The sequence below is a fragment of the Rhopalosiphum maidis genome, chromosome 2 (assembly GCF_003676215.2).
Source record: "Rhopalosiphum maidis isolate BTI-1 chromosome 2, ASM367621v3, whole genome shotgun sequence".
Classification (NCBI taxonomy): Eukaryota; Metazoa; Arthropoda; class Insecta; order Hemiptera; family Aphididae; genus Rhopalosiphum; species Rhopalosiphum maidis.
Genome location: NC_040878.1, coordinates 31,375,614 through 31,391,768, shown reverse-complemented (window position 1 = coordinate 31,391,768; position 16,155 = coordinate 31,375,614). Strand labels below are relative to the sequence as shown.

Genomic DNA, 16,155 nt, shown 5'->3' with positions numbered 1-16,155 from the left:
TAAACAAAACGTTAGTGATTATTATTATGAGATAACATATCAATCATTTTTCCATGATGATTATCAATAAGACGCATGAGCACATCGAGTTGATATCTCCGATGGAAGAAGTGTCAAGTGATATAGGTTAGAAAATTTTCTCCGAGTTCGAAGAAAATTTACGCCTAATTGAAATTTGAATTGGTGCTATTCAGATTTTGTTGCTACGACCGAACGCCTAGTGCAATCAACGATTATCGATACTGAAGATGTGAATAGTTTTCGGATCGGGAAATCACAGTTCCAAATTTCCGACTACCGAACTTTTGACCTAACCTAATCAACATAAAATTGTTTTATCGATCGACGAGTGTCAGTGAGTAAACTTTTTAGTATTTTAATTAATTTATCATATAGGTATTTTATATTTTCGACGTTACGTCTTTTTGATATTTTTTTATGAGTAGCGATGGGAAATACGGTTTCTGGAGCTCAAAAACTTGTGGTGCAAGCATTCGTCCCACAAAACGAAACAAACAACAATGATGTACCTAAAAATCCTCACGGGTTCTCAAATACAGCTGGCATAAGCCCGCCCCCAGAGTGCCCCATGCACGTCAAAACAGATGATAAGAAAGCCGCTGGATGTGCTGTGGCAGGAAGCCCAGATGACATTAATCCACTGAACATGGTAAACATGTATGACATAGTGTAGTGTGTTGAATTTGGATAAACCATTTGGTTAACCATCTTCTACCCATTGAATCCACAAACCCTAAAAATTGTAAATCTTAATCTTGGCGATAATAATGAAAAAAAGTCATAAAATGTTGAGTATATTAGGTATGCATAATATTTATTGCAATTAGGTTCTAGTGTAGATAGAATCTAAATACATGGCTAAAAGCCAACTAATTTATAAAAATATATATGTTACAGGCAATGTGATATAGGTATAGTCCAGTCTATGTATACTTTGCTCGGTGTTTTTGGGCAATACATTAAAATATTATTTTATCCGGGCAGGATTATACTTTGACTGGTCAATTTATGGTTTCATAAGTTATTTTAAACTATGATTATCAACAGTACTTTCAGTTCTGGTAACTTGTCAGTACCCAAGCTAACCTAAAATATTAACTATGATAGATTCATTAACCATCCCTATTTCTATTTATAATAACTCAAAACCATTTATTGAATCTTAATGTATGCAATGTATTACATTCATAGATGCCGCCTCCAAATCAAAAACCAGCACCAGATCAACCGTTTCCACTACCAACAGAACGAGAAGTGTCTACTATACCTAAGTCAGAAGGAGATGGTGAATTTTGGGTTTATCCATCAGCTCAAGTAAAACAAAAAATAAAAATATATATATTATAAAACATTTTTACTAAGACGTAAAACGTATTTAAAAAATGTTTAGATGTTTTGGAATGCAATGTTACGAAAAGGGTGGCGCTGGAAAGATGATGATTTATCACAAAAAGATATGGATGTTATAATTAAAATACACAATGTCAATAATGAGCTTGCTTGGCAAGAAGTATTAAAATGGGAAGCATTCCACGCAGGTGAATGTATGAATCCAAAGCTAAAAAGCTTTGGAGGTAAAGCTAAACATTTTTCTCCAAGAGCAAGAATACGAAATTGGATGGGATATGAACTACCTTTTGACAGACATGATTGGATAGTAGATCGCTGTGGTAAAGAAGTGCGATATGTTATTGATTATTATAGTGCAGATAATTCACCAAATAAATATCAAGTGGCTATTTTGGATGTAAGGCCAGCTTTAGATTCATTTGAAGCGTTATGGGATCGATCAAAAGTAATTTAAATATTTTTTTAATCAAAATTAAAAATTCATCTAAAAATTTATCTTTAAACGTTCCAATTTTAGGCAGCTTATTGGAGATGGCGATTTGAAGCTGAAATGGAAAGAAATATTGCCAATAAAATGGATGAATTAAGAAATGACAAAGTGTGAATATAAATAATTCATTTTTTTTTTTTTTTTTTTTTTATTGTATAGTGTATAGTAGAATCCTTAAGTAAAAGTAAACTATTATAATCCTAATAAGATTTCAAAATGAAAAACAAAGCTGCAAGTATAGTATTTTTTTAGAACTACAAATACATCATTTTTAGACATTTTGTTATTGTATTATTTTTTCTAATTTAATAATGTTGGTTATTAAATATTTTTAATAAAACATGAACATTTTATACAGTGTGTCCAATGTAATAATTGTATAGTCAACATAATAAACTATAATAAAAGTTGTTTTCAAATTGCAGCAATTGTATTGTTTTTATGTATATAATTTGTTTTATATCAGTGAGATAAAAAAATATACTTAAATATAGGGCGGCCAAACGTATGTGCGGTTAATTATAAACTCCGACACTCCGTTTACCCCAAAGTGATATTACTCAAGATAGTCTTCATACAAACAGCTATAATTGGCAGGATAATTAAAAACAAATATCTTTATTAACAGTTTTAACAGCCTTTTTTCAATTCTACTTGGTAGTATTCACTCAAACGGAGTTAGCAAAAAATTATTTAATTTAATTATATATATATATAAAATATATATAATTAATATATTTCATACATTATATATATGACATTTGCACGCCTTTGGTGTATGAACATTACCTTAAATATCAGTTTTTAATTTTTCGATATGAAACAGAGTCACCGACCACACATACATTTAACTGCTACTATAGTTAACAATTTACATTTTTTTTTTTTAGTTAAGCTTCTCTCCAATGCACTATTTTTTATTCATCATTTTTTTTCTAATTATTAAATAAGACAAAATAATTGAAGTAAAGACATTAATTTATTACCTATTATATTATTTAGTATTTTATTCTTTTACTTAAGAATTACATTTTCAACAATTACATACTGAAAGACAAAAATTACATGTCAAATTTATTTACATCATATTTACCATGAAATTTAGATATATTAGCTATGTAGTATATATTTAATATTTATATATTAAATAAATAAATATAAAATTATATTATTAATTTGTTACAATAAATACGCATTAAAATAATGAAGAAAAATCAAAATAATTTCATTTTTAATAAACAAACATTATTAATTAATAAATGTAAACAATGTTTTCAATAGTCACTGACAACTGTCAGTTTCTACAATTGAAGTCTCCATAGAATGCTGTAAGTGAATTCAACTTTTGATTAATAATATTCTGTTGTATTTTCACTTTTTCAAAATCTTGTGCTAACTCCAAACATTGAAATATCATAATATAAAGTTTAGTCGTTAGTGTATACTTAAGACCATAATCATGTGTTTTACTTTTAATATATTTGTATTTTTCAGCATATGAAATGCTATGTTAAGCACAATAGTTTTAGCAAATTCAAAAATATTTAAACTTCCCCAAAAATTACTTTTGCACATAGTCTCTAAGCTATAGCTTTTATTGAATATCCTGGTCCTTCCCATCTCCCATGGTGGTGACATGAATAGTAGATCCACTTTTAACATTGGATAAATTAAAAACCATAAATTCAATTTTATTAGCAACACCACATATCTCAACATTATGACGCACTAATCTGATCTTTTCTGGATCTATATCAATTGCTATAACTAAACACAAGTTATTAAAACACACTAAACGTTATGTTACATACTAATAATACCTTTTTTGCATGTCTTTGCCAGTTGGATTATATTACCATTTATTGCCTGCTCCAGTGGGGTACGCAAGATATTTTTAAGGGAGATGTCACAAATCATAATTATATGCACAAATTGACCTTTTTATTTAGGTCATCGTTTTATAATTTGAACAGGTACTTATTTTTAAGGTGGGGTGTCATATCTCCCTGACACCCCCTCCCCCTGTGTACGCCACTGGCCTTCTCCGCTAAAAGGATTCACCACTATCCACTATGTTATTTGTAGAACGTTTTGCTAAATGATAACTTAATACTTCTGGAAACACAAAATAAAAGCTCTCTGTAAAATAAAATTTAACACATTATCGACTTATTATATATTAATATTTAATACATACATTATTAAATTTTATGTTATATATTATTATTACTATACTTATTAACTTACTTACCAATTCCCTGTAACAAAAAAATAATAGTATTAAACTAATATAAATAATTTACCTATATCTGGTTGATAATAATTGGTAAGAATTTAATATTTACCTATAGAAAAACAAAACTACAGTAGAAGTTGCTTATTAGAAACTCTTTGGGACCTAGGTGAAGTATGTCAATTAACCGATTGTTTCTAATAAGCGAATGGTTTGATTTGTACTATGAAAAAAAAAAGAAAAATATGCGAAAAATATATGTATGTATGTATATGTATATTTAACTATGTATGTATATTGTATAATTTAAAAATGTATATATTTTACTATATTATTTAAAATATGTGTCTAACGAAGTCTGTTTTATTACGTCAAGTAACTCCATGACCATATTTTCATACGAGCAGTAGCGTAGTCTCGTCCATAGAGTATAAAAAAAGTAGAAATGTTATTTATTATCTATAGCTGTGGTACCTAGTTCGATTACAAACGTTACCAATTGTTTTGTTTAGGCGATTAGCGGTGAATTTTATAAAATATTTTTTTGTTTCCCCCCTCTTTTAAAAATCCTGGTTACGCCAATGTATACGAGTAATGCTGCTCAAAACTTATTTCATCCGTATGGTTCTGGACGGCTCTCCTGAGAACACTTAGAGCTTCTACAATTTCCTTGTTTGATGAGAGTGCCAGGGGTGCCTCTCTGTTTTTTTCTTCGTCATCACTTCATCAGTATTAAACGAAACACTATTCACCTTTACGTATGTAAACCTAAGCTGAACTACAAACGATACGTACAGAACTACAGAAAGAGCATTCTTATATGTACAGTTAAGGTACTGTAAATTACGATTAAGTACAGTAAAAATAAATGTAACGACAGCAGATATAAGATTAAAGTACATTGGTTATCGTCGGATAACTGGTGGATATGTCAATTGACCTTCGTCTAATTGTTTCAAATAACCGATGTGATGTTCTAATATACGACTGGTCCGTCTCGGAACAATTTGTTTCAATAACGCGATTATATAAATTATCCGTGTTCCTAATAATGAGCGGCTTTTACTGTATTTAACATAAACATTTATTTTATTTTTAGAACTAGTATCCGAGTTTGAAATTTTTTTCTTATTTGGCGAAATAAGGTATTTGTGGAAAAGGAAAGTTCATTTACGGCGGAAACAAGCGACAGTCGTGTTGCATAAAGTATTAAAAATTCTTAATTTGTGTTAATAATATTTACTTTTTATTAGTCACGAAGTACGTGCACACCAGAGTTATTTTTTTATCTAAAAAGCTGCAGTGGTTGCACCCATATAACACTTCCACCATTTTTCCTGGGCGCGAAGTTAATTCGGCTTTTCCAAAAAATAAGCGCTGTTGACGGACGGCTGAGGTCTCCATTTCCGAGAGTCGTTTACTTTTGGATAATTCATAATTCATGATTAGTATGGATTAGTTATAATAATTAGAAGTCGACAACCGTCAATTCAGCCAAATATAATTTTAACTGTTAAGTCTTAAGTGTTACGCCAGAATATTATAATATATGATTATCGTAAGATATTCATGAACAAATTTACTATCTAAAACTAAAGTTATTTTTCATAAAATGTTCCAATTTCTATAAGGATAACTTACGAGGAATCTTGTATTCAATAATCAAGCATCATCTATTATTTATTTTAATCCTATAATAATAAAATTCTTTTGCTTGTATAATGTTCTATTATACTTAATAGTACCCTACTGGCTACCGGTGTTCGTTAATTGCATCGAATTTGGGACACTACCTGTATAAATGTATAATATATATATTGCACTAGTAAAAAATAATGGCTAAACTATTACCATCATATTATTATAAAACTGTCTGTACTCTGTTGACTTAATTTTAATAATTTTAGTTTATATAAATAATATGGTTATAGTTATAGACTTAGTACAGTTATAAATAGTTATAATTTATACTTATAATTCATTGATAGTTTGATGCTGGAGTCAATACGTCACACAAATTATCGAGTCATATGGCTGTTGCAACTTGTATTGTAATTTGTAGGTAGTAGGTACTAAATATCATTCAAATATCTTGAATGTCAATTTTTAATAACTAAAACCTAAATAAAACTAGTTAATCCAACTCGTAAAAACAGATTGATAGTTATCAAAATCTAAAGTTACCGAGAATTTGTAAATTACTAATTTACCAAATGATCAACACACCTTATCTATGTAATTCTGTAAGTTCTAAAATTAATAGTAATAGACATAAATATTATACACAAAATATATATTTATAGGAATCTTTCCTGATATTTTTCAATGCAATTGACAATATATTGATACACAACATTACAACAATATTGTAAATTTTAATTTTTTAATTTTTTTTTTTTTTTTTTGTCAATATTGACCGGCGTAATTGATATATGCCACTAGCCTAGCTACCTACTACTAAATTAATAGTACCAATATAATATGCAAGAAAATTACGTACAGGGTATAGCAATAAATCAGTGAGGATTTTAATGACGTCGTTGAACAGCATCGAAAAACAAACGAGGCGATGAATTATATACTTGCCAATGTACACGAAGTTACCCCCCCCACTTTGTCTGATCGATTTCAAAATACCACCAAATGATTGCAATTCTGTTTGTCTAATTGCAAATCGTCCAGTTTTGAGTAAAATCAAATTCAATATTGGGGGGAGGGCTAATTCATAGTATTTATTATCTATATTTTTACTTGTCAGTGGCGCCGAAGTAAAAAAAAATAAGTAGGACAAACATTTAAAACAAACACCCACCCATCACATAATTAGTTTACACTTGAATTTTGATCAATGTTTCTATTATACAATAAAATCATATATTCTCTCAGATAATAATATAATAATTATAATATTTGCTTGAGACTTCGTGGTGACGGGAACCCACCACCCACCTACCATTAATCTTATATAAAGGACTATTGTTTTATACATTAACATAGTGTTTGGCGCCACTGATAATTGTCTTTCCGCACACAATGTCGTGCTGTTTCTCTTTCTAGTTGTTTTATTAGTAAATCACCTTTTTATAAAAAAAAATATATATATCTAATATGAAAATTATTGAACTATTATTTATTAAACTAAAATAATTATTTTTGTATGAGAAAAATTAGGTGTTTTATTTGCAACCGAACGCGAACATGATATAGGTATAACGACATAACGTATAAACACTATAAACTTATAAACATAACACTATAACAGTTAATATAATATCTCCTTTACAATGAACAAAAGTAAGCTGTGGGCTGTGGCATTCATATCTGATGTATTTGATGTGCTTCGAATGAACGTGTTAAAAATAAGTGTTTGTCATACACACCAATACACCATACTTTTTTAACATCCATCATCCTTTGCATCATTAATTCACATACATTTTAAATTTATATGTATTGTTTTTAAAGAAATGCTGGCATGCTGCTTTGGTGTATACAATTAAACAAATAATATATTTAATGTTAATGTTACCGTTATTATTAAGAACCATTTTTTTTAAACACAGACATTTTCTTTACGTACACAATGCATTAGAGTTTTTTTATAAAAAAAAATAACGTGTTCTGTGTAAGTTTTGCAAAAAGTTTCCTGGGGTTTTGGTTGATCGCTCATGTCTTCTAGTATAACAACATTACTGAAGTAGCAGGTAAAATATAATTCATTGCCTCATTTGTTTTTGTGGCTGTTCAACAGCGTCATTACGACAATTATTGGTTCAGAGCTGCAGCACGATGTCAAACCATAACGAGTTTGTATTCTTATAATATATAGACGACTATATTATATACAGTCTAAATTTTCGTTCAGCAGAACACATTTTATGATGTTAGCTTTAATATTAGAGTATATTTACCTATTATCAAATTTAAAGGTAAAAATATTATCTAGAAAATGCCATATGCTTTTATTAATATTATCATTTTAAAGTGAGTTATGAATATTTTAAAGTTGTAATATTTTACATACCTAACTATAACTCACTTTAAAATGATAATATCAATAAAAGCACATGGCATTGTCTTAATAATATTCTTACCTTAAAATTTGATAATAGGTAAATTTACTCCATATTGAAACTAACATCACAAAATGTGTTCTGCTGAATATAAATTTGCTATGATATACGTAGTAAGACAGAGACAACACATGCTGGTGAAGCATAAACATATAATATGTCTATGGGGTGGTGCGTCCTTTAAATTTTAATAATATATATATCTACAAAATACTATCAAGTAGTAAATAATTATAAAAAATATTCCAATTGGCAATTTCCATTTCCCAACATCTAAATTTAATTAAAATATATTTATTATTTTATTTTTTATAATTGTTATTTAAATGATAGCGGGATTTTTTATCAATTTTTATAATTATTTTATTTTAGTTGTTATCATAGAGATAAAAAAGAATCTGTTCTAATATCTTATACCGTGTAATATAGGGAAAGTCGTTGTCAGTTCGTCACTAGGTATTCAAGTAGTTAATAGTTACTAGCAAATACGATCAATTTGAAACTAGTTACTAGCTATAATATAGGTAGTTTGTAGATTGTGACATTCGTTAATTATAAAAATACTGTTTTGTAACGAAAATATAAAACTATTGTTATTATTGGTGTGTTAGGGTATTAAAAATTACAATGAGACTAATTTTTATCACAGTTTTGGTTTTGTGTTTATCCAGTGAGTATACTATAAAATGTTCAGGAGATGAATTTGTCGATCCTTTGGATATGCTCAATTATGATAGGTCGACAAAATCAATGAGAAAATCTAAACCAAATACAGTAGTTGATGAGCCTATTCAAAATGACCGTTGTACAATCTTCCTTACTCGATTTATCAACATAATGTTAATAAACACTGGATTGCCTGTGAGTGTGTGTCTTTAAAATTGATCTGTTCATGTATTTTAAAACTTTTATGAATAGTCTTTTATTCTATATGATCTTGCGGTTTATTTTTAGAGTATTGATCAAGTGTCAAATGAGAAAGAACACAAAAAGCTGAGATCGCTTGCTTCAGTAACTCTTAGTGTTAAAGATTTACAATTATTAAAAAATATGGTCAATAACAGGGATATAGATTATACAGAAATTGATCGTATTTTAAATAGCCTATTTACTCCACTACCAATGAACTCCGATGAATTTAAAGCAATAGGCAGCAATTTTGAAATATATGATCAGGTACCTCCTAATTATTAATTTTATGTATTTAATTTGTTACTTATAATTTGAATTTTCTGTAGACATCATGTTCGATAATATATATGATATTAAGTAATTATTTAGAATACAATTGAATGCTTTAAGTATCATTCAATAAGTATAGAAATTAATATTTTTTGTGATTTGTATCGTTCGTGATCAGGTAGATCACTGTTTTAAAAAAAAATATTATATAACTAGCTATGGTATGGATATCAGCTTATAATTTTTTTTTTTTTAAATTCTGACATTAAATTAATGGAGGATAATGCTATATTATTTTACGAGCAATTTTTTTTTTTATAGGTACTATAGTAGTGTCACTCTAATAACGTTACTTGTTGGCGCATCTAAGTAGCGGTGGCGGTCAGAGTTGACGGTGGCCAGCGTTCGGGAAGGTTTAGTGTGTTTAGTGGTGGAAATGCGCGAGATCGGACAAATTTTGGTCGCCGTCCAGTAGCGTTCTTACGATGGCCATACTACAGAAAACCACTAAGTAGTTAAACTTTAGACCTCAAGCTAATGAGTCTACCTCATTTTTATTTTTCTTTCCCCTTTATCCTTATTACTATGCATAAATGTATGGATTTATACTTATAAAATCATAAAATATGTAGTTTGTTATATTACTTGCTTGTATTTGTACCTTTATGGAGTATTATAAATTGAAAGCCATTAAACAAAATGTATTTTAAATAATTGAAGAATGTTAATTATTACTTTATTTAAAATCTTTTTATAATTATTGTTTCAGATTAAGGAAGTGCTGTATTGGATTTCAGTTGGTTCTATTTCAATTGCTTTACTATATATTATTTTTCAACAAATTCGTTATGTTACCATTGTAACATTTATTTTATTTATTATTTTTGCACTTTCATTTGCTTCAACCTGGTACACCATGTACACGGTAAGAAAACCATACTTTTAATTAATTTCAAATGTGTTATTAATCATGATTCAATTACAAAAAACATCACTAATATATTATGATTTATGAATACATTAGATTTCTTAAATAAAAGAATTTACTGTATTAAATTAGTTTACAAACCTCAATACAATTTTACTTTTAATAAATAAAAATGAGTAATAATTATTATATCATTAGAATGCCAAAGATCACTGTAACAATTTTAGAGTATGATTGTATTTAGTGTATTTAGAAATCGTTATGTTGTTATAGAAAGCTGGAATAAATCGTGAAGTTCATTTTGATAACATGCCTTCTCATTGTTATAAAAAGACAGGCTGGACTACTTTTTCTTGGTTTCAAACTAACAATTTAGGTAATATCTTTTATTTTTAATGCTTTCTAATTAAATTATTTTTTTATATCAATTTTACTAGACGAATGCAAAAAGTACAAAGAAGCCATCAAATTGGATCCTAAATATTCTATTGCTATAACTGACGTATTGGCTGAGATGCTCAGTAAAATGATGATGAAACCAATAGAAACCTTAGGAGAATCTATATATGTGTTCAATAAATCAGTTTTAAGTAAGACAAATTGCGTCTAAGATAATATATTTTATTGTTTCTACGATACCTAGAATTTTCATATAGTTTTTCTGGTTTTTAGTTTATCTATATAATGTTAATTTAATTATTATTACTATTATTTTTCAGAGGATATACCATATTGGGCTCAATTGATTTTGATTCCTATTGTTATTATTATAATCATTAAAACAATATTTTTATCAACCGCATTGTTAGTCGGTCGAAGCTTAAGCATGAAACACTTATTTGGATATGGCGGTTCAACAATTGGTCCAGGACCAACCGGCAATCACCAAAGTAGGACAAATGATAGAATTAACAACAGTTTTCATCCAGTGACAACAGCACAACACACAACTTCTCAAATTTCTGAATTACCAAGAGTCAATTTTAATGTATTTAATCTAGGTTCAACTGAAAATACTCATGTTTCATTTGAACCAATTAATGATAAATTTAAAATAAACTATAAAAAAAAAAGTAATTTAATAGAAATGCTAAAAAATAAAGAGATAGACAGTGTTGATAGTAAAAGTTTCAATGGCCTTAGTAAAAAAGCACCTAGACATAGAACTTTGTCTATTTGATTTCAATTTTTCAATGCACTAGGTATGATATTTGATCTATTTTTTAATTTATGAATATTTTCCTTTTTGGATTATAATGGTGTTTATAGAAGTAAATTTTTGTATATATGTTAATGTGTTCCATAGTGCATCTATATATTTCTAATGTTGTAGGATAATGGAGCTTCCATTGAAATACTATTTAAAAATTGTTTTCACATTATGGACCACTCAATAATTTATATACTATGTGTATTGTGTACATTATAATATTGTACTTTAAAAGTTTTAAACTAAAAAATTGTATTAAGTTATGACATATTTTGTTTTTATATTGCTATTTTTAATACCTTAATAATAAAATATAGTTATCATTACATTTATTGAAATACTACAAGGGTATATTTTTTGTAGCTAAATTATTTTTGATGTTTTGATTATTGTAAACTAGTGACTAAAGATTTATATTTTAAAACAAGTTTTGTTTAAACTAGTGTTTCCCACTCGGTGCTCCTAACCTTATATACGGCCTTTACATGCTAACAGAAATTTGTAAGTCAATATCTTTTCAAATCACACGGCTTGTATTTCTAGCCCTAAATTATCTATCAACCATTAAAAAAACTACCTAACTATTCTAGGAAAACAATTGAAAAACATTCAGTCAAATTATAGATAATTATAATTATTTTAATATACCCATATCTAAAAACATCAATAGATTTAGATAATGTGGTTAAAATAAGTTTAATCACTCGCAACTAGTATTCAAAATGCAGCACATATTTTCTACCAAATGTATCCAAATACCCTTAACACAATTAAAGTAATATCCTTACACATAATACAACTCATTAAAGAAAAACACAGAGATTGCAGTAGATGATTAATAATCAGAGCTGTGCAAAGGGGGGGTAGGTAGTTAAGGCGGCAAAAGTAGCAATACTTTATAAACGGCAGAAAAAAAGCCTCTAAATCCCTCTTCCGATGTTTGCCTATGATTAGGAACACAAAATATAATTTCCCTAGGGCACCACTGATGATTAGCATTAGCAATTTTTCAAATTAGAGTGAAATGACCTCTTATAAAATTCAAAGTTAAGAAAATTATTTAGGGCATCTCATAAGCATTTTATTATATTTTAATTTCAAAGCGAGTTATGAGTTTTTTAAGACGTATAAACAATTTACAGTTTTAAAATACTCATACATCGATTTAAAATAAAAATATGATAAAACACTTATGAGATGCCTTAGGTAACCCTCATTGCTCTTAACTTTAAATTTTTTAAGAGGTAATTTCACTCTAATTTAAGATATTAATGTGGTTATAGTCATTATTGGGAACGTAAAATTTGTCATATTGCTTGTAGGTCAGAGAGATGAAAAAACAAATAGTGCGCTGACGTCTTCTTAATAAAGACTATCGTCTATCTAATTAGTTAGCAGGAATGTGTATCAGCGTGTTTGGTTGCATATTCTGAAAATTATCAGAATTAGTACCATCTTTCTCGCCGGTGGTATCATCGATGCGCCTGAAGGCATTTTACTATTTGCAATTATGCCATTGTTACTCATTAAGACGATTAGATTTAAATAATCTGAACCAGGCGCGGATCTAGAGGGTGAGCCGGGTGGGCCCGGGCCCACCCAAAATTTTCAAGAACAATAATTTTAATTTTGAATATTGGCATTCAAGTTGTTATTTTAGAATTTTGACTATAAGTTTTAAAATTGATTTTATCAAATATATTATATATGTATTAATCGTGCATGGGGAGTATAACAAAACAACATTATATTTAGGTACCATTTATAATAAGTTATTATTAATAACATGTAGTTGCCCGTGTGATTAACCTGATTTTATCTAAATATCGATCGTCGTCGTTTGAATGCCGATGGAACTCCGATAAGATATAATAAGTGCACGTAAAACTGGGCATCACCCGACCACCAATTGTTAATTGACACACGTCACACGTGTACTCGTAATATTATTCTGTCTGCTGTGAACTCCCAATACGCGATACCTGAATCCACATTTTTATTAAATAATTTAAATATTAAAATTTGTTGGAAATCCATCTACGAATTGTTGATGTGCACGTGAGTATATACACGTAGATTGTTATATTATTATAGTAAATTGTTATTCACACATAAAAACAAGTTGCCATTCTTTATATATTATGATATTCTAAAATCCTGTTTTATTTTATTTATAAATACTGCTTTTAGGCCACGAAACGTTTTTTTCCCCCTTTCAAAATCGGATGAATCTGATGAATCTGTTACTTCTAAAAAAATTCGTAAATCTTCTACTACAATAAGTGTCAATGATCGCGATATCCAAAACAATATTTTTGATATTAGTCAAAACGTTGAAAACGGGCCAAATCAACCCAACATTACGTTCCCGAGACGAAACATCGGTGGAAAACAAAGATCATTTAATGTTTTGTGGTATTCAAAATACGAATGGTTAGAATACTCGAAAATGAGAGATTCGATATTTTGTTTTTACTGTCGCCATTTCACTAGTGATAATTCCGGCTATAGAGATGAAGTTTTAATTGTTAATGGTTATTCTGATTGGAAGCATATTGGAAACATGTTAGAAAAACACAATTCTTCAAATATTCATAAACTGTCTCTTGAAAAATATAAATCGTGGATATCCGCTAAAAAAAATGGTTCTGTAGCAACAAAATTAAATACACAACTAAAAGAAGACATTTTAAAAAATCGGGAAATTATGAGATCGTTGATCAGATGCGTGTTATATTGCGGGAGACAAGATATTGGTTTACGTGGTCACAGAGAAACTAATAATTATATTGATGATAACGACTATGATAATTTAAAAACTGATATTGACACCTTTCAAAATAATGGTAATTTTATCGAGTTGGTAAAATTGCTTGGACTTGAAAATTTTAAAACAAAATTAAATACATTACCAAAAAATGCTAAATACACTTCAATGAGAGCACAATGTGATTTAGGAAAAAAAATGTTTGCTGCAGATTCAAATTCTATAGAAGCCTATTTATCAATTAAAAGCATGGGAGCATCATTCTTACAGCTAGAAGAAGTGTACAGACGAATTTTAGTTATTCCAATTTCAAGTTCTACAGCTGAAAGGAGTTTTTCTACAATGAGGAGAATTAAAACGTATAATAGATCGACCATGACCGGAAAACGTTTACACAACCTAGCTCTGCTATCGATTGAACGAGAAAAAAGTGAAGAGTTAATACAAAATCCAGACGAAATTTTAAATGAATTTGCTAGTAATAAGTTAAGAAGGTTAAATTTTTCCATGTAACTGTATTACAATATATATATATTTTTTTAACTATTATTATATTTATAACTAAATGAAAATTATTCTTTATTAAATCTGAATTTTACTGCATTATCTTATGTGGTTAAATTTACGTGCCCGCCCAAAAAAATATTCCTGGATCCGCGCCTGATCTGAACATTTAAATTTGTTGAAAGAGTTTTCTCGGTTGGGAAGAGAATATTTTTGCTCTTAAATGGACTGTGACTACTTTTTATGTTTTTTGATACCTATTGTTTTGGAGGGACCAGTCATGCTCAATAGGACAATAGAGCTGAAATATATTGTTGAATTAAATAAGAATGCGATAGACGGAAGAATGTTTCACGAAACTAGATGCATAGCACTATTATTATGTTAAGATAAAAACCCAATGATTAGATTAGGTAATAATAGCTCGAAAGATACATAACTGTGCGGATAACGCACATCTTATTGAATTAATTAATTAAATTATTTATTTATTGATATTTTAATATTAGGTGACTTTTTGATGATGACCTATCGATTATAAATGAAGAATTTTATTGCATTTTATTTTAGATTTTTCACTTATCATTTATTGCCATAGAGAATTTAAGGATCTCGTTTACACTCTTTTTGAAGTAATTATACCTACTTACAAACGTACAGGTAGAAGATATAATATATATGTCCAGCAAAAACATTAACCAACAAACTATGCTTATGGTAGCAATATTTACTGAAGTGAGTACCTAGTATAGTGTTGAATAAATTATTTTCCTCGTTACTCAGCGATAAATCTAATAAGGTTACTTTACTCGTTACTCAAATAAAATTGTAATGAAATCACTTTACTTTTCAATTAGAAGAGTAACAACGTAATGTCGTCGTTTTCTTGTTAAAAAAAAAAAATAATTTCTTAGCAATTGTTATGCTGCAAGCAATTTTATCAATATAAATATTTTAAAATTAAGTAAAACTCTACACACAGTATGTGGTTAGGACAGACCCCTCTGCGTTATGGTATGTAATTTTAACTTAAATGGCATGGAATTATAATTTTAAGTGTATCTAATGTATCCATACTTGACTAGTTGACTCTCCTACCAAGGTCAGGTAGTTAGAAAGGTCGTATAATAGGTAGGTAGGTATTATACCAGTGGCGTATTTACGGGGGAAATTATAGGGTTAATATATCACTTTATCCGTGGGCAATAAAATGCTGGGACGTTTGGCACTGACAAATGTGATCGTATCTCCTGCCTCAGAGAAATGCTACTGGGTAACGAGTACTGCTGATTGCCTATTGATAATACTAAAATATTATATAAGTGACATATATATGTTATAATTTATGATATTAATATTTTGGTACGACCGGGTTTTTTTTTTTTTTTGTTGATACT

At 28.6% G+C, this 16,155-nt stretch overlaps 2 protein-coding genes across 2 annotated transcripts; both read left to right on the top strand.

Annotated features, from left to right (window-relative positions):
* Positions 1-103: 103 nt before the first annotated feature.
* LOC113553470 (cytochrome c-type heme lyase) lies at positions 104-2,050 on the top strand. Its single transcript, XM_026956817.1, has 5 exons — positions 104-355; positions 447-670; positions 1,213-1,335; positions 1,412-1,816; positions 1,889-2,050. The coding sequence occupies exons 2-5, from the start codon at positions 449-451 to the stop codon at positions 1,973-1,975; spliced, it is 837 nt and encodes a 278-aa protein (XP_026812618.1). The 5' UTR covers positions 104-355; positions 447-448; the 3' UTR covers positions 1,976-2,050.
* Positions 2,051-8,603: 6,553 nt separating this feature from the next.
* Positions 8,604-11,716, top strand: LOC113553630. Its single transcript, XM_026957058.1, has 6 exons — positions 8,604-9,028; positions 9,122-9,343; positions 10,119-10,274; positions 10,551-10,653; positions 10,715-10,867; positions 10,997-11,716. Exons 1-6 carry the CDS (start codon positions 8,795-8,797, stop codon positions 11,455-11,457), a joined length of 1,329 nt encoding a protein of 442 aa, XP_026812859.1. The 5' UTR covers positions 8,604-8,794; the 3' UTR covers positions 11,458-11,716.
* The last annotated feature ends 4,439 nt before the right edge of the window (positions 11,717-16,155 follow it).